This window comes from Rhipicephalus microplus, chromosome 3 (genome assembly GCF_043290135.1).
Source record: "Rhipicephalus microplus isolate Deutch F79 chromosome 3, USDA_Rmic, whole genome shotgun sequence".
In the NCBI taxonomy this organism is placed as follows: domain Eukaryota; kingdom Metazoa; phylum Arthropoda; class Arachnida; order Ixodida; family Ixodidae; genus Rhipicephalus; species Rhipicephalus microplus.
In genome coordinates, this window is record NC_134702.1 from 72,293,114 (window position 1) to 72,317,352 (window position 24,239).

The 24,239-nt window shown below is 45.7% G+C and overlaps 1 protein-coding gene and 1 non-coding gene across 2 annotated transcripts in view; one reads left to right on the plus strand and one right to left on the minus strand.

The window, feature by feature from the left end:
• LOC119185294 (uncharacterized) overlaps positions 1-13,020 on the minus strand; it is a 40,770-nt gene extending 27,750 nt beyond the window's left edge. Inside the window, exon 1 of the mRNA XM_037434376.2 lies at positions 12,775-13,020. Within this exon, the coding sequence (XP_037290273.1) occupies positions 12,775-12,902 (128 nt within the window). The 5' untranslated portion in view covers positions 12,903-13,020. The remainder of the gene's footprint in view (positions 1-12,774) is intronic.
• On the plus strand, positions 1,980-2,051 carry TRNAH-GUG (transfer RNA histidin (anticodon GUG)). Its single transcript has one exon. It is a non-coding gene; the product is annotated as a tRNA-His (tRNA).
• Positions 13,021-24,239: the final 11,219 nt, after the last annotated feature.

Consider the following 24,239-nt stretch of genomic DNA (forward strand, 5'->3'; position numbering starts at 1 on the left):
CTTCAATTGGCAACTCTTCAAGCTTCAACTTCTTCGCCGGAAACCTGTCGGCTTCACACACGCAGCTGTTGCCACGCGTCTTCGCTCGATAGTGGTAAACACACACTCTTGCCTGTAGCTCGAGCCGTCCCTACGGACCAAAACTTCGCCGACTACACGGCGGAATCTCTACGCACTCTGGCGCTCACTTCCGTCTCCTCCTGTTCTGTCACTACGGGCAGAACCTTCGCCGACTCCACGGCGGAATCCCTACGCGCTCTGGCGTTATCTTCCGTCTCCTCCTGTTTTCTCGTCTCGGCCGCTCGGTTAAATACCTTGCGCGCGACATTCCAGATGTTTCTTGTCGTTTCGTCGGCGCGATGCGCAGCGAAGGCTGGGGAGAGGCACGAGACGGTTCGACTGCCCTCTCCGGAGAATGATTCACTCGGTCTGACCCCGCCTCCTTCGTTCTAGAAAAATCGCGGTCTTGCTGGGCCGCCGATGTGGGGTGAGGAGGATCGTCTGCGAAGCCGTGCTTCTGCGGGGAGAGCGCGCGCCCGGGAGCCCTGGATGTTTGCTTGCTTTCTTTTTTTTTTCTTTTTACCTCGCGGCGTTTCTGCCGCCCGTTGTCGCAAGGATTTGGCGGCGCGCTCTTGTTTAGCGCTCGTTCTGTGACATCTACTGATTCTGATGCCTTGCAAAAGAGACATAACGGAGATGCTGTGAGTCCAGTTTTATGTAGGTAATAATTCAGGTGTGGAATCCTACATCGTAATCTGGTGATTGTAATTTCTAACTGCACACACCACTGTTTGTTCCAGCAAAATCTTAGATGTACGAAGTCTCTGACTTCAAACGAAAGGACAGCGAGATGCTTGCTTGTTTGTTTCTCCTTCTTCTCCTCATCTCATGACATGTTTGTGGCCTGGAATCTACGGCACATACCCACTCTGGGGGATGTGCTTTGGTGCTCTAGCTGTAAAGAGAGTGAAAATATCGACCATTTTCTTCAAACGTGCCGTCGTTTCAAAAATTAAAAAAAACGTTTCAAACTAAGTTTTAAAATTTAGGAAATTCACTCAGTACTCCGAATAATTTGTCCTTTCAGGCTGCTTCATTAGAATTTAGCGACATGAACGCCTGCTGGGCCCTCTGCGAATTGCTACGTGGCACAAGGAGATTACCTTGATATTAGCCATTGATCAGCCCCCAATCTTTCCTAACCAAGCTTAAATTTAATATTTCATTATTACACTGCACTGACTTGACCTACTGAAGAATTATGTACTATGAATATGCCTCAGTTATTCGAAAAATCATATTATTTCTCTTCTTTCATTTCCTTTTCTCTCATTGTGCCAAAATTATTCCATCCTGGTAAAAACAAAGCAATCACCTTTCTCTAGCCTGCATAGTCTTAAATTGTTCACTTACATTAACCACTGTCTTCTGGGCTGGTCCCCCTTTGTGGGTAAGAGCCACAAAAGAGGATTAAACAAGCCAGCAAGCAAGCAAGCGCTTAACTGCTGCATGTATAATGAAGTCGAAGGCAGGACTTCAGCAGTGGCCCTAGCTTTGCGGTCGTCTTCTTTCAGTAGTTTTTTTTTTCTCTCGAAGTGAAATACCTTACGCTATGACTTTGAACAAATGCATGCAACTAACCTAAAAATGAAGAAACCTAAAGAGAAATCGCAGCCCCTCGTTAATATAGGCTGGACGAACTGCCGCCACGTTTTTGGCTTATGCTATTCTATAGCGCAAGTGTTCCCTCTAGTAGCTTTTGTAGCAAGCCCTGTCGATATTTGAGGTAGCTGAACAGTAGCAAGCGCGCCATATCGCCACTGCTGCTCCCTGGCTTTAGGAAGTTTTTTTTTAGCCTTTTTATTTTGACTCTTGCGCGCTGCGTTCGCGGTAAACCAGTTCCTCGCCTGTCGGTGGCGCATATGTTGTTGCGAGGTCCGCTCCAGTTTTTTTCTCCGCGTCGCCCGTCCAGCCGGACAGCCGTGATCGTATAGTGGTTAGTACCTTGCGTTGTGGCCGCAATAACCCAGGTTCGAATCCTGGTCACGGCAGATTTTTTTAATTTTCTTTTCTTTTTGGACACGACTCGGTTTATTGATCTCGCCTACTGAAATGATCTATGGATGCTCTCGGAAATGTCAGCTTGAGAAAAAAAATTCCGTTGTTTTATTGTATATGTCAATGCAAGCCACATTTCTTTTCTTACTAATCAATAAGATTATACCTCAGAAGCAACACTTCGCGCCAACAAAAAACTCGCATGCAGAAATATTGATTCTGCATGCGAGGCTTCTACCAACGTTCAAAAGCAAAAAAAAAAAAATACGCATGCATAATCGAGACATTCTGAATGTTCGCCCACCACACTAAGAGAGCACGCTCGCTTTCGCCCAGCTATAGCTCAGTCGGTAGAGCATGAGGCTTTTAATCTCAAGGTCGTGTTTTGGTGAAAAGGCACAACCAATGAAGGCTTTTAAACCGTAATCACAGTGGAACACAGAGATAAATTTGCCTGCTTCGAACACAGCAGCAGTTATACACAGACGATTGACGCAAGTTTATGCAAAGTATTTTTTTTTCACACAAAAGTGTTTCATAACGGGGTCCACCACGGCTCCACTGACGTATTTCCGTCACGGATGTGACGTTGTAAAATATATACTAGAGTGTACTAGAATGGGGGAGTGGGTCCACTGAAGGCTCCACGCTGAGGCGTTTTTTTCGGAAAATCCAGGTGGCGCTACCATCGCCTTCACCTGAAGACTTAGCCGTGGTTGCCATGGTTACAAGTCCCCTTTGCCACGCGGTTCGCGACGGGTGGGTAGTCTGATAGTTCGCGCGGTTCGCGTGCTGCTCGCGCGTCTGGCGCAGTCTCGCAGCGTTGTTGCTTCGTTCGTGCGTGCGTGGCCGTGAACGGCGTCGCACCGTGCTTCCGCGCCAGTTCAACAAAATCTAAATGTTTATATTGCGAAACGCCCTGCTCGTATAGGTAGTCACGCACGCAAGTACCGTGATTTCCACGGTAATTGTTTACAATCAAGAGCGTAAGTTGAATTTGGCTTTTGCGAAAACGTACGCATCGAAAGTGTAATATGAGCATTAACTGCGATGCTTTTAAAAATGTCAATATAACTGGGATATATAAGTAAGTTTGCGTTTGGTGCAAATTTAGACTCACGGCAGCAAATTGAATATGATGCAAGACTAAAGTTACCAGCTGTTATCACGAGAATTAAAGCTAAAGTATGCGAACCCTTCTGCAAATTTGCAGCTATTCGTTAGGGACGCGTGATATTATTGAAAAACTGAACCAGTCCTGTTGCGATTACGTGAGGGTGTTGGCAAAGGAAGTTTAGTCACATCGGACGGCAACTGTGCTATTCGTAGGAAATGACTTATAGGGCGGACGCACGTCCGTCGCGGTGGTTTTATGATGAGTTTTTGTTCGGCATCTAGTGCTGGTATACGTTGTAGGTATTAATGAAATATGTTATATTTTACCTTTTCTCTTCGTGCCTGCGGTACGTGTCCATGCAAACATTTGCTCGAAACATGAACGTGTTTTCACCTATAGATAGGAAGTCTGAAAGACACCAATAAAGAAGTGATATGCGCAAAATATTTTATTTTAAATTGACTGCGCAAGCTTTTCGCATAAATATAAAAAACAAAATAAATATCATCGAAAGACTTCGACACCGTCGCTCAAGGAACGTCAGGCTCTATGTTGTCCTGCTAAGCTTTAAGTGTTTTGCTCTCGCTCGTTTCGAAGCGTTTTCCCTGTTCATTCCCTTCACTAAGAAGTGAAGGCGAGTGAGCACGTAGAACGAAACGAGCTTTGTGCTCACTGCATCTTTGTGGTCTGGACAGCCGACCGCTTTCGAGTTCAGAAAATTAGTTTTCACCAATGAAAGGATGTCAGAGATGCTATCTGTGTGCAACATGGAAACACTGAAACATTCAGTAAACAAGTTTTCAAGTGAGGCAATGAAATCATACAGCTGTCGTGAGGGGTACAGAAGTCCACCCCAGTCGCATTGCTCCGTGAATTGCGAAGGGAGCTGTTCAGCAACCGCGACAGCTTTCTCAAACAGAAGCACTTCTTTGCATTGTACGCATGCCAACTTCAATACACACTTTCTGGCCACGTACCCTGCTGTGTAGTAAATGAGTCTCGAGTCACTCTTCTCCAAAGTCACATCGATGTGGTCAGCAAACTTTTCTGGCATCGTGGCAATCGTGCTTTCGACCTCGCCAAGTTTTCCCTGTGATATAAGATCATCAATTTTTTTGTGCGTGACCTTTAGACCCTGTCTGTCATGCACAGTGACAAGAGCGTTTATCATGTCAGGGTTTGCGTTTGCGCTGTCCACACTGTGCGCCAAGTTATAAAAGGACAAGCAGTTGACGGTTATTAGAAACTCATCCGGAGAGGGGTGCGCGTTGCAGCCACTTGACTGGCGAACGATGCCGAAGAAATGTTCCACGGGATCGGTGCTAAGTCGAGATGTCATGAGATATTTGAATCCAACGCTCTCTGTCAGGTACTTCAGCAATGAAAGGGTATTTGCTATAGTGACCCTAAAACCTATGGCAGTGGACTCGCTGAGAAAGTGCCGCTTGTTGTCACTGAATGATTCCCAGTCATTCAGGAAGTCCAGAAAATTGGACAGGAATGCCACGTCTGTAGAAGCTGGTCTCAGCGCTTCGGCCCGAAACCTGGAAGTCATCACGGTGATCAGTCGTTGGATCTTCCTGCAAAATAAACAAAAAGAATGTATGTCAGAAGAGCGCTCATCATGCGTTTGAGATGTTTACGATTACACTTAATTCATTTGGAACGTAGGCGCAACTCACGAGAAGAACAGCTGAGTTGCCTCGATGCTGCCACACCTTCTCTCGATGTCCTCCTTGTAGAAGGCCAGGCCCCGTAGGACATATGGACCGAATAGTTGGAAGGCGAAAGGGGTTCTCATCTTCTCAAATGAGTTTGGTTCCAGATGCGTCTCGGTCAAATTGGGCATAACTTTCAGTGTCCTAACACTTCTGTCTAGAAGGTACGCCTCCCGAACCGGATGCACAGACACCTAGAAATATAGGTTGAGGTAATGCAATGTATGCAAAAAACACAATCTTTGTAAAATGTCAACCATGAATCTATACGTACCAATCCGTCTGGTGTTGCAAAGCCTTTCTGGAGAAGACCATTCCTGAGGCATTTTAGCAGATGCGGGAAATCGGAGATAAAGTGCAATTTCCTCATCTCGTCGACAGGATGCTGTATGGCGCCATTTATTTTCTTCGATGACGCCGACACCCCCGCTAGCTTCCACATTTTTCGATTCCAGGGGGCTCCGTCACAAGTGATGTGGTCGACGAACAAGCCCGCCTGTTCCACGAGGATGGTAGCTTCCATGAGAATTTTCAATAAAATGTCTCCTCTCACATTTCCTTTTGTCGCAAAAACGCCCACAATTTGGCTCCATTTTCCAGCGAAAGGCACAAACATGATGACCATGCCGTGATCACATTGCTGGTACTTGTCTTCGGGCTTCGTAAATTCTCCAAGGTCCACGAAGCCTTGAATCTGGCCAGACGCCGTCACATTGAAATGTTCTGACAATTTCATTTCGTCCACCAATAGTCCGCCGTGTCTTTCGAGGTCTGACATGCTCGCGGTTTTTTTCTTTAGAGTGTTCATTACTGCTTGATTAAAACCGAAGGCCGACTCGTATGACCTCAAGTATCTTTTCAAAGTAGTGTTGCTGGGCATCATGAGAATTTCGTTCTTTCTGATGTGCTGATAAAGCCGGGGACTCTTTAGTTTCATGAGTAAACACTCGAGGATCCACTCCTGATTGTAGCGCATGCCCTGCTTGCTGGTTTGTTTGGCAGCTTGAAAGCAAGCGCGAACACTTGCCTGCTGCTTTCGCGGTAGTGACGATATTTTATCCTCTAGTATTTTATCCGCGACATTCGCATTGTTTGCCCTCATCTCTTCGAGACGACCAGCAATGTCCAACAGCCTTGTCGCCATCCGCTTGTTTCTCTGACTCAGGACCCGCAGTTTGGTGGAGACTGAGTTTCTTCGCTCTTTTCGTTTTAGGTAGCTTTTTCTGGTGAGTATTACTTTCCTCACGTACTTGCATGAAATGCATGAAGAACCTGGAAGTATACGAGAAAAAAATTATGAAGAGCTTCCAGTTTTTTACCATGCATGTTTGAAACGCAATTTATGCACTTTCACTTTCTGTAGGCAAACTATTCTTTCGTAAATGTTAATGAGTACTACAAAAATTAGGGGCCACACAAATGTTCTAGCATTAAACAGGTTACTGATTGATTAATTGTACAATTACAAGTGACGTCTCAATAAACGTTTGCCGCACTCACCTTGTTGTTTAACCGCTCCTTTGCACGTGACACTGAAGACAAGGCCGTCGGAATGAGAGATTTGCTGCTCCAGTTTCTTCGTAAGAACGTCATAGGTGAAGTCCTTCGCCCTACCTGCTCCTCTGCAAGGGTGAAGAGATTCTGCGCAGTCCAGGACTTGTTTGGCATCTTCAAGGTTATAGGCGACCTTTTCGGAGATCAGCGTCTTCCGAACATATGTCCGACAAATCACTTCACTCCGGTCGGTACCGTAATTCATGAGCACAGTCTTTTCGATGCTTACGAGTTCACGACTTAGGGAGGCCGAAACATAAGCAATTCCGTCATAATGACGAAACTTGTGCATTGCCCAGTGGTCGTTTGGCCGGACAACGTCTTCAAGTTCAAATGCGTTGTCGCTTTGCCTCGCACTTTCGCAATCTTCAAATCTCAGTTGCGGCTCAACTGATTGCAGCGCAGTTCTTTTTGACGGCTGGTCTTCACAGGTTGGTGGTGAAGCCGCTCTCTTCTTCGTTGACTGCTCCGGTGTGGGCTGCTCGTCAGGACACTTCAGGAGATGAGGTATAATTATGGGTACAGCATCACTGCGAAGTTCCGGCTTTCCCCGCTCTATATATACTTCTCGGCCTTCGATAATATGTACATATTGCCTTAGTATGTATTTTTGCTCGAAGTGCAGCTCGCAAATGGCATCGGTGACTTGCAAGGGCCGATCAGCGCGGTTGAGATTCTGGTCCCATAGCCGGCGTCTTTCTTCGTCTTGAGGTACTCCAAAGAGTGAGAGCTTGGGCTGGTTTTTAACTCTGCTGTATCCGGTTTGGCAGCCTACGACACAACAGTAATTTCTACGCCTAGACGTGCTCATCCTCTAATCTTTTGAAGCAGCTTGGAACGCTCCGTTATGCAACCAGCAGACACATATCTGCGCACGCAAACGTGCCGTCTGCCGCGTATTCTTTGTCCAGACGGCTTTGCTCAAAGGGAAATACAAACCTACGCGTTCACGAAAAAAAGCATACATTTTATTTCATGTCACTTGTTTTTGTCTCTAATAATGTGTAAAAAAAGAACCAGGAGACAAATTGTGAAAACAGCGCACGAACGACGGTGCATCGAACAGACGACGGCGCGTCGAGCAGACGACAACATCGAGCGCTCAGCGTCCCCGCCAGCGCGTCGTGCGGCCCGAACCGCCGCACGACTCGCACGCTCCCGCCGAAACTGACGTCACTTCAGGAGAAGGCTACTGCAGCGCCACCAAATTTTCCGCCGTTTTTGCTTCACCCGCACCGCTTGCCGCCGGCCACAGTGGACCCACTCCCCCATTCTAGTACACTCTAATATATACTAACAGATTGCAAAGAAAAATATTACACCATCTCTCGCTAAAAGGTAGATGCGAAGCATCTACTTTTTAGCTTACAGATGCGAAAATGCGTAGATGCAAATGTGTAGATACGAAGCGGCGGGCTCTAAAGCTTATCGTTCGGTTACACTGAGCATTCCGGCCGCTGAAAGGGCGCCGTACGGCCGTAGCCGATTCGGCAGCGGTGAGATCCGCTTAAAGGGCCCTATCCGCCAAAAGGGCGCCGATAGGTCTCACACAGATTTTTACGGCGTGTGCTGCCTGATCGCTAGTTAAGACATCTAAAAAATGGCGGCCAAGCCCTACTAGCTTGTGATGTCACACTGCATGTAAGTGAATGTTGTAACCAAAGGGAGTTTAACGCATTCTGTGTAGCAGCTTACTCCACGTCCCGATTTTGTGGAAGAGGCAGAAGTTGGCGTTGCCGAGCTTGTGGCGGTCTTGCAGAGCAAGACGAACTCACCAACGCCGCTGGCGTTGATGTTTTTTCTGCTCTAAAATAATACTAACATCGAGGGTTTTTTTTCTCTAATAATAATAATATTAATGATATTTTTCATCTGTTTATAAGGCCCCAGACTCTATAGGACTCAGATAGTACAACAGCCTAACGTACTTAGCACATCCAGTGGTCTATCGCTGGATAAAAAGCTCATCTGCACATGCATTAAACGCTTAAAATTGTCCTTGGCGTGTGACATATAGATGGCATCCTTTCCGCCATACTAAAGACTTATAGTATTATATTTGTCCCAGTACTGACTACAATATTTAACTGTCTGAGCACTTCGACATCTCCCATCATGTAGAAAACTGCACGTGTTTTCCTGGTATTTACGTTCGGCTGCAAAACAGATATTTAAAATTGTCGCCCGATGTCTCTATAGTGTGTGCCTATACTTTTCTCTACACTCTATACTCCTTTAGGACGATTGCTTCTGAATTTGAATGCTATTCGCACACTTTATTTCGAACTGTCTTTTTTCCGAGGTGAAATAAAGATGGTTAGCATTCATTTTGAATCCCGCTTCTCAACTCACCTTGCACGTGAGTTGAGAAGCCTTCCTGTAGATACATACGAATCGAAGCTGTGGTCGTGAAGAAAACTTCCTTCAGGCGCAGCCGCTTTTCACGCCATTCCACCACGTGATTCCATTTCATTTGTCATGTGAGAGCAAGAAAGAAAAAAAAATGCACCGCCGGGGCGCAGTGACGATGTCCCGGGGTTTCGCCACGGAATTAACCCGTTCCGGCATTTGTGGAGTTGTAGTCATGACCGCAAGCGACAAAACTCCACGATAATTCTATATGACACACGGCTGCGTTGGCGTGGCCAGAGTTCTAACTCCAGATAAAACTTCTTTTTGAGCTAGCTAATGTTTTACAAACACTTCGCAGCTGGCGCAAAACTAAGAACATGAAAAAGGGGGGAGAAAATGTACAGACAGGGTGGGCTTCCACCTCTCTGTACATGTATGGAATGGGAGTGTATGTGTAAATTATTGTAATCATCTATGCATCTTCGCCATTTCCGCGTGTGCTCAATGCTGTACGCGGTACGTAAACACTGACTAAATAAGTTATTTGCTAGACTATTTTCTGTAAGACATCTGCAGGGCGCCGCAATCTTTGGCCGTGAAGCCTATGTTTTTTTGTTCTTGTACGGCGCGACATGACTTACTTATGCCACAAAACATCGTATACACCAATCGAACCGTTTTCATGTGTATGCGTTCACCACAACACCGTTCGTTTACTAGTTAAAGACACAAAACACAAACGTTAAGAGCCAAGTATTTCGGCACTCAAACCGACCCGTAAAACAAGAAAAAACAGTGTGTTGCCGTAATAGTTACCGAACACAAGTAACGCGCGTTACTTCTGCCGTTACGCCAGGCTTGAAAAATATTGTCACTGTGAATTCGCTACAGGAACTGCAATTACAATTCGTTAACCTATTACTTACCTTTGGCACGCAACTCTAACCAAGAACAATGATTTTAGCTGCATTGCTGATACAGTTGGGAAACTTTGCAAAAATGTGCCGGAATTTAGCAATATTAGAATGGCCCACATGTATTGCTAACTAAATGTTGTAGGCCCATGTGCTCAGATTTGGGTAAACGTTTAAGAACCACAGGTGGTCGAAATTTCCGGAGCCCTCCACTACGGCGTCTCTCATAATCGTATGGTGGTTTTGGAACGTTAAACCCCGCATATCAATCAATCGTATTGCTAACTATACATTCGCCTTGTTGATGTATACTGTATCTACATTCCTTCTCGTTGACACTCCTCTCACTCTCTCTCACCTAGGAGCTTTTGCATGCCATCTCCCCATCGTCGAGTGCGATCGTTACACACCTTTGTTGGAGATATATATGCTCTCTCGACGAAGACGAACCCGCTTCTCTGCGACCATATCAGACAAACAGGCTGAATATCTCTGTACGTGAAATACGTGGGCAATCCACTTGAGCCAACTCGTGACCTGCCACACCCACTTCGCAACGAAGGTGACTCACCATCTACTGTACGGCAACGCACCAACACAAAGATAAAGGATAATGATGATGATGATCCTCTTTCATTTCTGGCAATCGCCCACAACGGAGTATCGGCCCAGAATCGGGCGGCATGATATTTAAGTTTGTGGGGTATGGACTAAAAACCTCCAATGAAAATTAAGTTTATGAAATCAAACAGAAACTTACGAATGAAAATACTGCACAGGAAAGCAGTCAAGCAATCAGGTAGGATCTGAGGTGAAAATAAAAAGAATGTACTAACAAGATAATATTTTTGTTCCCATTATTTACTCAAACACAGCAGAGCAAACTAGAGCTCCCTGTGATAACTTAGCGTGACACCTCCAAAGGATGAAATTACTGCAACATTTATTTGTAGACCTAAAGGACTACAGATACAAAGCATTTGTTATTCTTCCCCTCTTTGTCTCTGTGTGGGCGTGCTGCTGGTCCGTCATGAAACGCAATAAACTAGACCCCGTTCCAGTATTGTGACTCCCTGACTGAGTCAAGCGTGCGTTGCGAAACTTTTATCAACTATAATGAATGAATAAGCTGCATTTAAAGTCCAGCATTTTTTTTCAGACGAAGCGAGTGTGAAGAGGGGATGGCCTGTCCCACCCTCCATCGTCGATGATGGTCGTGCCTCAGGCAATTAATGCTGGCAGTATGGTTCATTCAACGAATGAACAATAGCACGGACTTTGAGACGTGCGCCAATGATAAAGTTTGATAGATCTACGCACTTGTTAAGTATAGTATTGCATGATATTTTTCTGAAATACTGGCCACGATTTGATTAAGCACTGTCGCGATATTCAGAATGTATTACTGGCCTGAGCCGTGATTTACATAGTGAAATGACGGACGAGAACAACATTAATAAAGTATTCTTTCAGAAACCTGGCTTCATATTGTCGAAAAGAGCTATAGGCGAGCTGTTGAAAAAGCATGACCATGACGAATAGGGCATGACTTTTCTAAAATAGATCCCCTGGCTTCCGTTGACCTGCCTTTTTTCAAATAAGTTTTATCTTAAAGAATGTCCCATCATAATTGAGTTGATACGCAGTGATTGTACATGTGCACAGTATTTTTTTGTTTCTTTGTCTTCAAGGTGTTTAGAAATCTTATTGCGCATTTGAAAAAGTAAATCACAGTGCCTAAAGCTCCATAAAGACGCCCTAATCATCACAAGCTCGGAAAAAAGTTATTATGATAGATTTGTTGTCAATTGCAGGACCGATAAGACTGATTGAAGTTATCGTCATTATCAAAATTAAGTGAAATAAGTCAGTTTCTATTTGCTGTAGTATGGCTGAAATGGTTGGAGCTCTACTATTGATTTATGTATGAAGCGCCATAATCAACGAGTATTGCGTCTTTTCTCCGGCAAATAAGTTTTGAGAGAGCCCGTGTGTAGGAGGGAATTCACTGAAAGGTCAAAAAATTTTTTCACCAACAATTAGCTTAAATACGCGGATAAAAAAATGCGTAGATTTCTCAGAACAGATAAAGGGAGAAAGAGCTTTGATTTGTACTTTTCAAAATGACGAAGAACGCTTTAGCCTCAACTCCATTTTCCCCTTAAGCCCTGAATCTCTTGAGATTTGGCGGTGGTCAAAGACAGCTTCCTTTCTGACCAGTGCCTTGCCTCGGATATCTTTTTTATCAACTAACAATATTTCTCTCCAAGATATGTATCATTGAGAATTTTCCATGAAGCTTTGTGGAATACACTGGTGGATGAGAAATTTTCCATTTCATGTCACCTTCTTGTTCAGAGAAGCCATCGAGGGCTATGCAGCATATATAGTTAGCTGCATTGTGGCTGCACAGGGGCGGTGCCATGATCTCTTTACTGGGAGAGCCCTCCCTCCTCATACCTACCCGGCGGAATGTTTGAAAACAATTTATCACCCCCGTATTCTAGAACGTCCCTTCACTCAACGCTTCACCTTGACATTGCAACAGAAGGCGACAAAAGCTCTGCTGAAATTCGTACGCGACACTAACATGAACAAGCAGCTGTAACAGCAATATCATACACCGCGAAAGACAAGACTGTACTATGACTGAGTGTGCGCGCGTGTGCTGCCGAATGTACTGTGTTTATATCTCTTCCCTCTATTCTCTTTCATCTCCCCAAACCCCCTCCTATACGCAGGGTAGCAAACCTGCTGCCTATAGGCTGGTTATCCTCCCCGCCGTTCTTTTCCTCCTATTTTCTTTCCTTCCTTGACCTGAAAAAATTGATTACAGCACCGTCTCTAGGCAGAGCAATTCACCCAATATCAGGGATAATCTGCAGCGATTCTCGAGAAACACAGCGTCATTTTTAGACAAGCGGCGGCGCTGTGCTCAGCTCGTTCAAGTGACGGACGAGATTCGAGTCGAGAAGCGTTCGTGAATACGGGGGTCAGACTTTGTCGTTCAGCTGTAAGCTTGTACTTGGAGCGAACTGAATACTCGTGCATGCGTACTCACGTAAACAGCCTCTTGTAGTCATATCCACCGCTTATTTCACAAGGTCCATCAGCCTCTGCCCGGCCAATGAGAGCGACGACACAGGCAAGAAAAACGCCCAGAAACACCGCCGTATTTGGCCGGGCCATTTCTGACTGTCCAGTCGTTTCTTTTTGTAACGGCCGTGGGAGTCAAAATATCCTCGGTCGGCTTGACTCACTCGCTGTCCGAATCCCACACGGGTATAGCGACGACAAATACTCGACACATGCCAGAGAATTCGCCGTGGAGATTGGATAAAACGCAGCAGTTTACACAATGTTATCGGCACCTTGTGGCTCGAACCGAGCACGTTATCTAATCGTGAGCAGAGAGCATTGGCTTCTGCATCGATTACGCGAAACGGTTTCAGGAGGCTCCACGGGTTTCCTCCTTTCTGGATACATATGGTCTATTCTAACTGTAGACACTGCAGAATTTCCGCAGTGAGAATGATTAGATGGGACTCCCACGACGTTTCTAAAGATTGCTAGGAAGTCGACGAAACGAGCTGCGTAGAGTAATTCATATACCTGCTCACGGCTATCCGCACCACTTCAGGCTATAGAAGGAATACAGCTTTAGTAACATCATATTTGCACACAGCTTGAAACAAGTAGTTACAGCTTATAGAGGGAAGAAAAATGGACAGGAAAGAACGCTGGAAAGAGCAGCGTAGTTACTCTATAACTACTCGTTTTCATGTGCTGTGCAATATGTTGATTCAAAATCACCAACTCCAGGCATCCGTCTTATCAACTTTATTGACGCCAATAAATGGGCCAGGCGGGGGGCGTAAAGTGATGATGGGTTCAGGGAAGGTGTAGATGATGGGCTATGAGGCCGCTCTTTATAGGTGGCCAAAAGTCCTTGAGCTTCGGCGACCCCGGCACACGATCCGAAGTTGGTCTTCTGGTCGTGAGCCGCTCGAAGCAGCGTCTCAATGCTATGGCCGTCTCTGAGCCCTTGCAAAAGGCGTGATTAGGATTGTTTCGACAATTACGATATACGTGGTTGGAGTCGGCTCACGGACTCGAGCACAGACTAGAATTGGGTAAGGCGTCACCCTGATGGATTTGGGAATTGATGAAGTAGGAGATCAATGTGCCCGTTTGGAGTCGGCGCCAAACGAGTTGCTGAGCCTGGGTCAGTGATTTATAAACTGGTGGGTTAGAAAATTTCGGGAACTATGGCAATGCGATTTCATAATATGCGATTCCAACAGAGCAGTGGACGGTTTACCCTCCACGTGCTGCAAAGGGAAGGTAAACTATTCACCACCCGGTTGACAAGTGCTCGGGTTTCCTACCCAGGATGTCCACAATGCGCTGCAACCCACAAAATAGCGATTATTTGATTAAATAGTCAACGTCGCACCGAATAAACAACCACACAGAGAAAGAAACACACATAGACACCACGGACGCTCACTTACAACTGTTTATTCCTTGAGGAAACAGGCTAATATAAACCCACTCTTCGTCGACACATGCGCAACGTGATCAGTCCTTCTCTCACTTAATCAGGCTATCGGACACATGCTCTCTAGATAACGTGTTTCTGACTCATACAGGTTTAGTGACGTTTCGCTAACACAATTAATGCCAAGTTTCTTTATGTGATATGCCTTCAATATTTCCCGTGCTAACTTGTTTGTACTTCTTCCCAGGATCCTAATCTGCGTGAAGTATGGTGCATCCACAAGCTGCAACATGAGGTGCGCACTGTCCTTCTTAAATGCGAAGCATTTCTTATCGAACTTCAGCGACTTTGAGCGTGTCTATCTATCTATCTATCTATCTATCTATCTATCTATCTATCTATCTATCTATCTATCTATCTATCTATCTATCTATCTATCTATCTATCTATCTATCTATCTATCTATCTATCTATCTATCTATCTATCTATCTATCTATCTATCTATCGATCTATCTATCTATCTATCTATCTATCTATCTATCGATCTATCTATCTATCTATCTATCTATCTATCTATCTATCTATCTATCTATCTATCTATCTATCTATCTATCTATCTATCTATCTATCTATCTATCTATCTATCTATCTAGCCACCTACGACTTTAAGCTCTCCTGGTCGTTGGTATGGCAACATGACTGTATGGTGAACATATTTGACTAGTCATATCATGAAAGTCGTGACATGTATGTCATGATTTAGATTTCGTGGTCCTGCAGCTCTTGCGGCGGTTTCCTTCACATGGAATGTTGTAAAACTGGTATGGTATGACATGATTGCATAGCGAACACAAGTGACTGACCTAACATGAAAATCATCACATGTGTGTCACGTAACAACATGACTACATGCCACGCTCATGATACGCTCGCGGCCGTTTCGCTAGCTTCACTTATACCAAATTTTGTATTAGGAGACGTGAATGGATGAGGAAGGTGTGATACTGGTGCAAACATGACAAACATGAGATGCGTGTCATGTAACAACATGACTACATGCTACGCTCATGATGCGCTCGCGGCTGTTTCGCTAGCTTCACATGCACCAAACCCGGTATTACGCGACGCGAACGGACAACATAGATAAATGACACATCCAAACGAAATAATCACGACATGCGTGTCATGTAACAACATGACTACATGCCACACTCATGATGCACTCGCGGCCGTTTCACTAGCTTCATCTATGCCAAATTTGTTACTACATGATGTCAATAAATGACGCAGGTATGTGACTCTTGGAAACATGATAAACATGAGATGCTTCTCATGTGAGAATATGACTACATGCCACAGTCAAGGCACCAAGGCATTTCGACGTGACGCGGTGCGCGTGCTCGCCGGCGTTCATCCCGTTGCGTCACGCCGGCGATGCCACGCCAGGCGCCGGTCCTGCCATATACTCGCAGGCGCGCGCCGCACTGCGTTGCTTTGACGCATGCGCGTTTCAATCCGTCCGGCGTTTCTCTGTCACGAAAAGAGGGAGACGCAGTGTTGTCTGGGTAACGCATGGGCACGAAATGCAGCATGTCACATTTCACGCCAGTTGCCGTCGGGTCGCGCTGACAGACGCTGGTCGCTAGAGTTACTGTATAAGCTACAGTTAGGTAGCATATACCTAAAGGTAGCATATACAGGAACTCTACTGGTCGCGCCTGGCGTCATACTATAGAGTGCTCGTGTTTCGCTAACGTAAGGTCGCGGGTTCGAATTCCGGCTGCGGCGGCTGCATTTCCAATGAAGGCGGAAATGTTGTAGGCCCATGTGCTCAGATTTGGGTGCACGTTAAAGAACCCCAGGTGGTCTAAATTTCCTGAGCCCTCCACTACTGCGTCTCTCATAATCATATGGTGGTTTTGGGACGTTAAACCCCACATAACAATCAATCATCAATGTTTCGCTAACGTAGCGTCGCGGTGCCCAGCGCGCACGCACGCGTCAACGCTACATTGGAGTATATTGGGCCCTTAATGCTGCGCTCGCGGCCGTTTTGCTAGCTCCACATATAACATATTTGTCGTTACGTGACGTCAATGAATGACAAAATATATGACTGGTGCAAACATGATAATCCTGACACGCGTGTCATGTAAGAGCATGACAACATACCACGCTCATAGCGTGCTCACGGCCGTTTCGCTAGCTCCACATATACTAAATTTGGTATAACGTGACGTGAATAAATGACGAAGGTAAACAACACGGTCAAACATTATAATCATGACACGGCATCATTTACTTTCACCTCGTAACGTTGTGCTGATTTTAAAGTGACACATCAACGTTTCTCCTTCATGCTTCGCATATATTCAATTCCCACTGTACGTGGGATCTGGAATTTTTCTTTACCGCGAGAGCATGTGTTTTCGCTCAATCATTGACGCAGCGACCCGTGTGGCCAGCATAGCTATTCTCGTCCGATAGGGGAATTTCATAAACCACTCCAGTGGCGCACTTCATGAACGGCCGCGCAAGCTTATTTTTGCAGCCTTTCGGCTGTTGAGCATGGCTTTCATTGAAGTGAGGCCACAACTTCGCCAGTTTGTTTGGGGCGGTGACCACCAGTGGTACACCATGCCGACTCGCCACCTTATAGCGGTGAAGCTCCTTATAGCGGCGCCCATTCGTCCCTCGTAGCCGTTGTAGTGTGTAATAAGTATAACGTTTGACCGCCAAGGTGGTGCCGGTGAGTGATTTCTTCTGTGCGTTGTTGAAATATAAAAAAAAGTGCTCAATGTACATGCCAATGGCTGTTAATGGGGAATGAGAGACAGGAGCATTCGGCTTTTAGTTAACGAGCATGCTGCGATCCCCATTAGCAGCAATTGACAGGTACATTGAGCACTATCTGTCAAGAAAGGGTTGCTACGTTATACTCACTGAGTGTAACCTCCTTAGTTTTAGAAAAATTTAGCGAGCGTTTAGCCGCAGTGCCATGAATACAATGAACTAGTATGAAGCGGTATGAGCCTTTGGACAGAAGATGAAGAAGCGCGAGGGCCGGGGCAGGAAAGAAGAGGGGGATGAAGTGAAAAATAAAGCAGATTAAGATGGACGCCAGTTCCATACTGAAGCTTTAATGCTGTTCCGTTATTTTAAGTAGGAACACTACATTATTTTGGCGCAGCCGGCCATCGAAGCCATCATGTGGGTGACGTTCTTCATAGACGAGACCTCCGAGGAGATCATCTTTTCGAAGTACCAAGTTCAAGACGAAGCAGTGGTAGACCTACCTCGTGAGCTCAGCTCGGAAGAACTCGTAAACCTGGTTGTGGAAAAGGCAGCCGTAGACACTACTGAACTACGACGGAAAGGTGCTGTGAAAGTGAACTTGCGTGTGGCGACCTTCAACGACCTAGTTCTTGAACCAGCGCGTCGAAAACACTCAGGATCACGATCTCCGACGGAAGAGGTGAGCCTCGTTTTGAAAGCTTTTCAGCTGCAACAGGAACAGATGCTTCAACAAAACCAAATAATGACATCTCTTATAAGCTCTCTGAATGCTGAGAGACCGACACCTAATTTCGTAGAACCTGATGCTTTCGACGGTGTGTCTTCAAATCCAGAAAGTTGGCTTGATTTCTACGAATATGCCGCTGGAAAAAACAAGTGGCTCTCTGATGAGGCTAAAATCACCAACATGCGCGTTTACTTGAGAGGTGTTGCGCGAAAGTGGTATGAAACATGCATTCTGGAAGACAGTGACGACTCTTGGAGCCAGTGGAGGAAAAAGTTTTTGACTGCATTCCGAAGCAATCCAGTAGAAAGATGGAACACGGCGCTTAATTTCAAGTCTGAGCAAAGCTGCCTTGTCGAGTACTTCTTTGAGAAACGCCGTCTTTTAAAGCTGGCGGAGCCTTTGCTTCCATCTACGGCCGTAGTTGCCTTAATAATGCATGGATTGCACACTAACGTGTTGAAGCAAGTGCAAATACTGTCACCAAAGACTCTAGATGACCTCCTCGCGTGTCTTCAGAACATACCATCAGCTTCGGAAACAAGCATAACCGCCGAGTCAAGCAGCTGTTTCAGTCGGAGTAAATCGGACTGGTCAAGCCGCGCTCAGCGAGAACCGAGCCACCTCGCAACTCGCACAGATAACTTGCCCTGGCGTGTTCCAAGAGGTCGAGTGAATAATATCGACACTGAAGCTCAGGAGTATTCGACAGAAAAAAACTAATAAACGAGGGTGATCAGTCCCACCCGATGACTCCAAATGAGACTGTTTATTTAAGTTGCTCTAGCCTACTTCACATTCCCGTCAAAGTAGGAAACAAACATATGATGGCTCTGGTAGACAGCGGTGCTTCTGTGTCCATTATAAATGCCAAGCTGGTGGATGCAAATCGCTTGCATAGTGGAAGAATTCTACGAGTACAAGGCTATGATGGAAAAGTAACGTTGCATGATCAGTGGGCCTTGGTAAACATCGAGTTCCAGGGTCAGCAAATAGAGAGCGAAGTGTTGGTGATAGAGGGGGTAACGTACGACTTTTTGCTATCAAGACCAGATATAAAGAAACTAAAGATCAACGTGTACTGGGACGATGTGGTTCTAGTAGAAGGAGTAGCAAGGAACGAGACAAATCAGGGTAGACAAGATAATCTACGAGTTGTCAAGTGCGCGGAGGATATCGCAACGACCTACCCTGAACTTGTATGCATAGGAAGCTATCCTCAGGCGATGAAGTCCCACAAGGTTCCTTTCGAACTCGCTGACAAGACCGTCATCCGGAAAGCACCTTACAATATGTCAAGGGAGCGAAAGATGTGGCTCAAGAAAGAGTTGCAGGAGATGCTAGATGCTGATATCATACGACCTTCGGTATCACCCTTCGCTTCTCCCATAACGATCGCACCGAAAGAAGACGGAACCTTCAGATTATGCACCGACTACAGGGTTCTCAATCGTCAGACAGAACTCATACCATTTCCTATGCCGAAGATCGACACAATTATAGATGAGACCGGGGGTTGCCGACATTTTTCCCGCATCGATTTATGCAAAGGTTTCTGGCAGATCCCACTAACCGAAGAAACAAAAATGTACACCGCTTTTATCACGCCATTCGATCTCTACGAATACAACCGGCTCCCTTTCGGTTGGAAAAACTCGCCAGCGTGGTTCCAGAAGATCATGAACGACGTCCTAAAGCCATTCCTTGGTGTTTTTTGTAATGTGTACATAGACGACATTATAGTCTTCTCCAAAACAGAGGCTGAGCATCAGGACCATCTGTCTCAGGTGTTAAACGCCTTGAGCTTGGCACATCTCAAGGTTAATTTTAAGAAGAGTGTATTCTTTCAACGAAAAGTGGTGTTTCTTGGAAGAGTCTTCGATGGGAACACCAAAAGCACAAAACAAGAGTCCGTCGAGAAGATCTCCCAGTTGAAGAAACCATATGACGTCCATTCACTGCGTGTGTTTTTGGGATTGGCAGGACATTTCCGATCTTTCATAAAGGACTTTGCTGTCAAAACTAGATGCCTCACGCGCTTAACGCAGAAAGAAGTTCCCTTTGAATGGAGTGACGAATGTGAGAGAGTCTACCGTGACTTGGTGCACAGAATTTCTTCTGACCCCGTTCTGCGTATACCAGATTTCACTTTACCCTTTGAATTGAACACTGACGCCTCACATTATGGGACTGGTGCAGTGTTGTATCAAAAATGTATTGAAGCATCTGGCCGAGAAAAGCGACACGTAGTCGGTTACTACAGTTACACTTTCAAGCCGTCTGAAACAAACTACACTACTACGGAAAAAGAAGCACTGGCGGTTCTGAAGGCCGTTGACTACTTCCGCACGTACCTGGAAGGTACGAAGTTCACTTTGTTCACCGATCACCAGGCACTCACTCATCTCTTGAATATGACCCAAACTAAAGGGCGTATCGCCAGATGGGTGAATTACTTGCAGCAATTTGACTTTACCATCTCGCACCGACCAGGACCGCTTTTAACCGATGCAGATGCTCTATCAAGATTGATGGTACAAAACAACACAGAAAAATCTGAAGAAATCAATGAAGTGAAGCTGTGGGAAGGCTCAGAACAACTGGTTTTTACGGAAGGTCGGTATCAAGTCCCATCAACTCTTGTTTCCAAAGTGCTTTACTTGTACCACGATAGCCCAGAATCTGGAGGACACGACGGCTTTTGGCGTACCTACAACAAGTTGGTCAAGAGGTTTACGTGGCCTCACATGAAGAAAGACGTTAGTCAGTACGTTCGTTCATGCCATGTGTGTCAAGTACACAAAGTCAAGTATAAACAGCCTACGGACACCATGATACTACCTTGCCACTCGAACGTGCCTTTTGAAGTAGTTCACCTGGATTTCGCCGAACTTAACAAGAAACGGGAAGGAGTCAGAAAAACGCAAGCTTTTCTGCTGGCCATAGATGAATGCACCAGGATGGTCGCGGCACGAGCAGGAAAAGAAGATGCAAATAGCGTCATAACCCTTCTCGAAAGGGACATGTTTAGAACTACGCGGACAATCGTATGCGATAACGGCCCCGCGTTCAAGAGTGAAAAGCTAGTAAGATGGGCTCGAGATCACAATGTATCGATCAAGTTCTGTGCGCCATACCATCCTGCGGCGAATGGGCTTGCAGAACGTGCCATACGGGACGTGAAACAATACATCAAGATGTACGATAGTTTTCCTGGGGGATGGAAATGTTCTTTAGAAGCAGCCGTAAAACATCATAACCGATCCTACACAAGTGGCTTGGGGTGCAGTCCACAGTACGCTTCTACAGGAGAGACCCCTATTCTGCAGGCAGACCGTGAGTTGGGACTCTTGGAAAACCTCAAGATTGTCGAGGAGAGGCAACAAAAATCACAGGAGGAGAGGTACCGAAAACGAATGAAAAAGAATTTCGACAAGAGGCATCGAGCAGACATGCCAGACATTCAAGTCACCGACCTCGTACTAGTGAGAAAAGGAATAAGAGATTCCAGTGCCAAATTTTATGGGCCTTACTCTGTGACCAAGACAGCCACCCAGAACGGAATTTTGAAGACTGTCTGGTACACTGGTGAACGTGGATCTGTTGAATGTGCTTCAATTGGGAATGTCTTCAAGTATTACCCCAGGAGGGGTAATTAAAAGAAAGCGGGAAGGGTGAAGCGGTATGAGCCTTTGGACAGAAGATGAAGAAGCGCGAGGGCCGGGGCAGGAAAGAAGAGGGGGATGAAGTGAAAAATAAAGCAGATTAAGATGGACGCCAGTTCCATACTGAAGCTTTAATGCTGTTCCGTTATTTTAAGTAGGAACACTACATAGTATATACCATGAATGAACTCTAGGTGGTTAAAGGTGGGAAGTAGATACGAGGCGCAAGCCGTAAGAGGAGGAGGAAGAAACTTTATTCAGAAAAAAAAATTGAAATGCAGGCAGTTTGGTCGGGCCCTCAATCCAGGGCTCCGCTGGCACGAGCGGCTCGCTGGACCTGGTCAAGCAAAGCTATTTGGCTCTGCTTGTCCTCGTCCGCAAGCCATGCCTCCCACTGCCTGTGAAGCATGTGTGGTTGCTTCGTGATGTGTGGGCTGTCGATGTGTGTGGGCCTCTGGGTGCACTCCCATGTTATGTGGCTGAGTGTTGGTACTTGTGAACACCACGGACAGGTGTCTTTATATCTTGCGGGATATATTCTACTTAGATGGTACAAATTGGGAAAGCTATTGGTTTGTATTCGTCTCCAATCCCTGCTTTGCTGGCTATCCAAGTCCTTATGTGGAAGCCCATATTCCTTTCGTTGTTTCCTTTGTTGGAGGAGGATGTCACGCGAATTGGAAAGAGGTTCAACGTCGTGGCCTGCCGTCGCTCGGTTGGTGATGCCTCGAGCTATACGGTCTGCCACGACGTTCCCCTCCAAACCTTCGTGAGCAGGACACCATACAATGTGATGGTCTACTGTTATGGGTTTATTAAAAAATTTATACGCTATTTTAGGTAGCGTTCCTCGGAGAAACATTCGGCATGCCGCCTGTGAATCGGAGAGCACAACCACTGATTCTCCCCTGATTTCTGCGTTGGATATGGCTATGGCTATTGCTGCCGCCTCTGCCACTCGTGTGAAACAAGTTTTAACCGACGCCATTGTGGTGTGATTTTGTGCTACAATTGCCACTACATGTGACCCTCTGCTCGCTTTACTTACGTCTGTAAAGACGGCTTCTGAGCTATTCTGAAATGCTTTGCGTAAGGAGTCTGCTCTCGCTTTCCTCCTTCCTGCGTGATACGTCGGATGCATATTTCTGGGAATAGGCGCTACAGTTAAATGTGTGCGTTTTTCCGCATCTATTAGCACCGTTTCCTCGTCACAATATAACGGTCGCAATGTATATCCCATCTTTTCCAGAATTCTTCTCCCATGATAGCTTGAATTGAGCCTTTCCTTTTGAGATAAAAGCACCGCATTCGCATACTCCTCAAAGGTATTGTATATGCCCAATTTCTCTACCCTCTCGGTTTTGGCATTTTCCGGAATCCCCAATGCTGCTTTGAATGCTTTCCTTATTATTGTGTTTATTTGCTTTGTCTCCTGGTTTGTCATTGTCTGGTACGGTAGCGCGTACGTAACTCGGCTGATCACAAATGCATGAACGAGTGCAATGGTTTCTTTCTCCTCTAGTCCCATTTCGCTATTTGCTATCCGCCTGATCATCCGGGCCACATTCGCCGTGGTTCCCCGTAGCCTTTGTAGTGTGTGTGACGTTCCCGAATTTCCTTGTATCCACATGCCAAGCACGCGTATTACATCTGCCTCCCTGATTTGTCTCCCATCCAGCAGTACTGCTACCGGTATTAAGTCCTTTTTCTTTGCGTATCTTGCCCTAATTCTAACCATTTCAGTTTTTTCCGGCGAGCATTGCATTCCTGCAGCTGTCACGAAAGCTTGTATTTTATCTACTGCCTCCTGGAGGGCGTTTTCTTTGTCCGCATAAGAGCCACCCTTTGTCCATAAGGTGACATCGTCTGCGTAAAGAGCTGCTCCTAGACCTTTTATATTTTCCAGCTCACATGCGAGCTTTCTCAGGCCGATATTAAATAGTATCGGGGATAGCATGGCTCCCTGGGGGGTGCCTCTATTTGGGTAGTCGAAGGTTTCAGATGTAACCGAGCCTAAAGAAATGGTAGCTTTCCTGCTTGTCAGAAATGACCGGACATACTCATATATTCGTTGGCCGCAGTTAATCGATTCGAGGCCTTCCATTATCACCTTGTGTGATATTGTATCGAATGCTTTCTTGATATCTAGTGCTAGTACGAATTCGTCGCTTGAACCTCTGTTTGGGTTCATGACGTCATTTTGCAACAGCAGGAAAACATCCTGGGCCGATACATGTGGTCGGAAACCGAACATATTCACCGGTAGCAGACCCTCTCTCTCTACATAGTCTGTCAATCTAGTCAATATTGTTTTTTCAAAAAGCTTACCCAAGCATGAGGTAAGGGAGATTGGTCGGAGGTTCTTAATATCTCTTGGTTTTCCTGGTTTTGGTAGTAACATGATGTTTGAGTCCTTCCATTCTACTGGAAGGTTTCCTCCATCTACCCATACCTTTTCATTAAAGAAATCCGTGATTCGTCGAAGGGCCGCATCACTCAAATTTCTAAGCATAAAGTTTGTTATTTTGTCTCGTCCTGGGGCGGTATTCTTTTTGAAAGACTGGGCCGCCGCATAAACCTCTTCAAATGTTATGGGAGCGTCTAACTCTGGTTGTTCTTTTCCTGCATATTTGCCATGTACCACTTCACATGCGTCTTGTCCGACATATAATTTCTTGACTTCGTAGATAAGTGCGTCATCGTTACCTTTAAATTCATTCTCCAGAATTCTTAAAGCCCTGTTCGTCATTGTTTTTGTTGCCCCTGGATCGATCATACTCCTCAGGATGTGCCAGGTCTTTTTGGTTCCTAACGTCCCTCTAAGTGAGTTACTAAATTG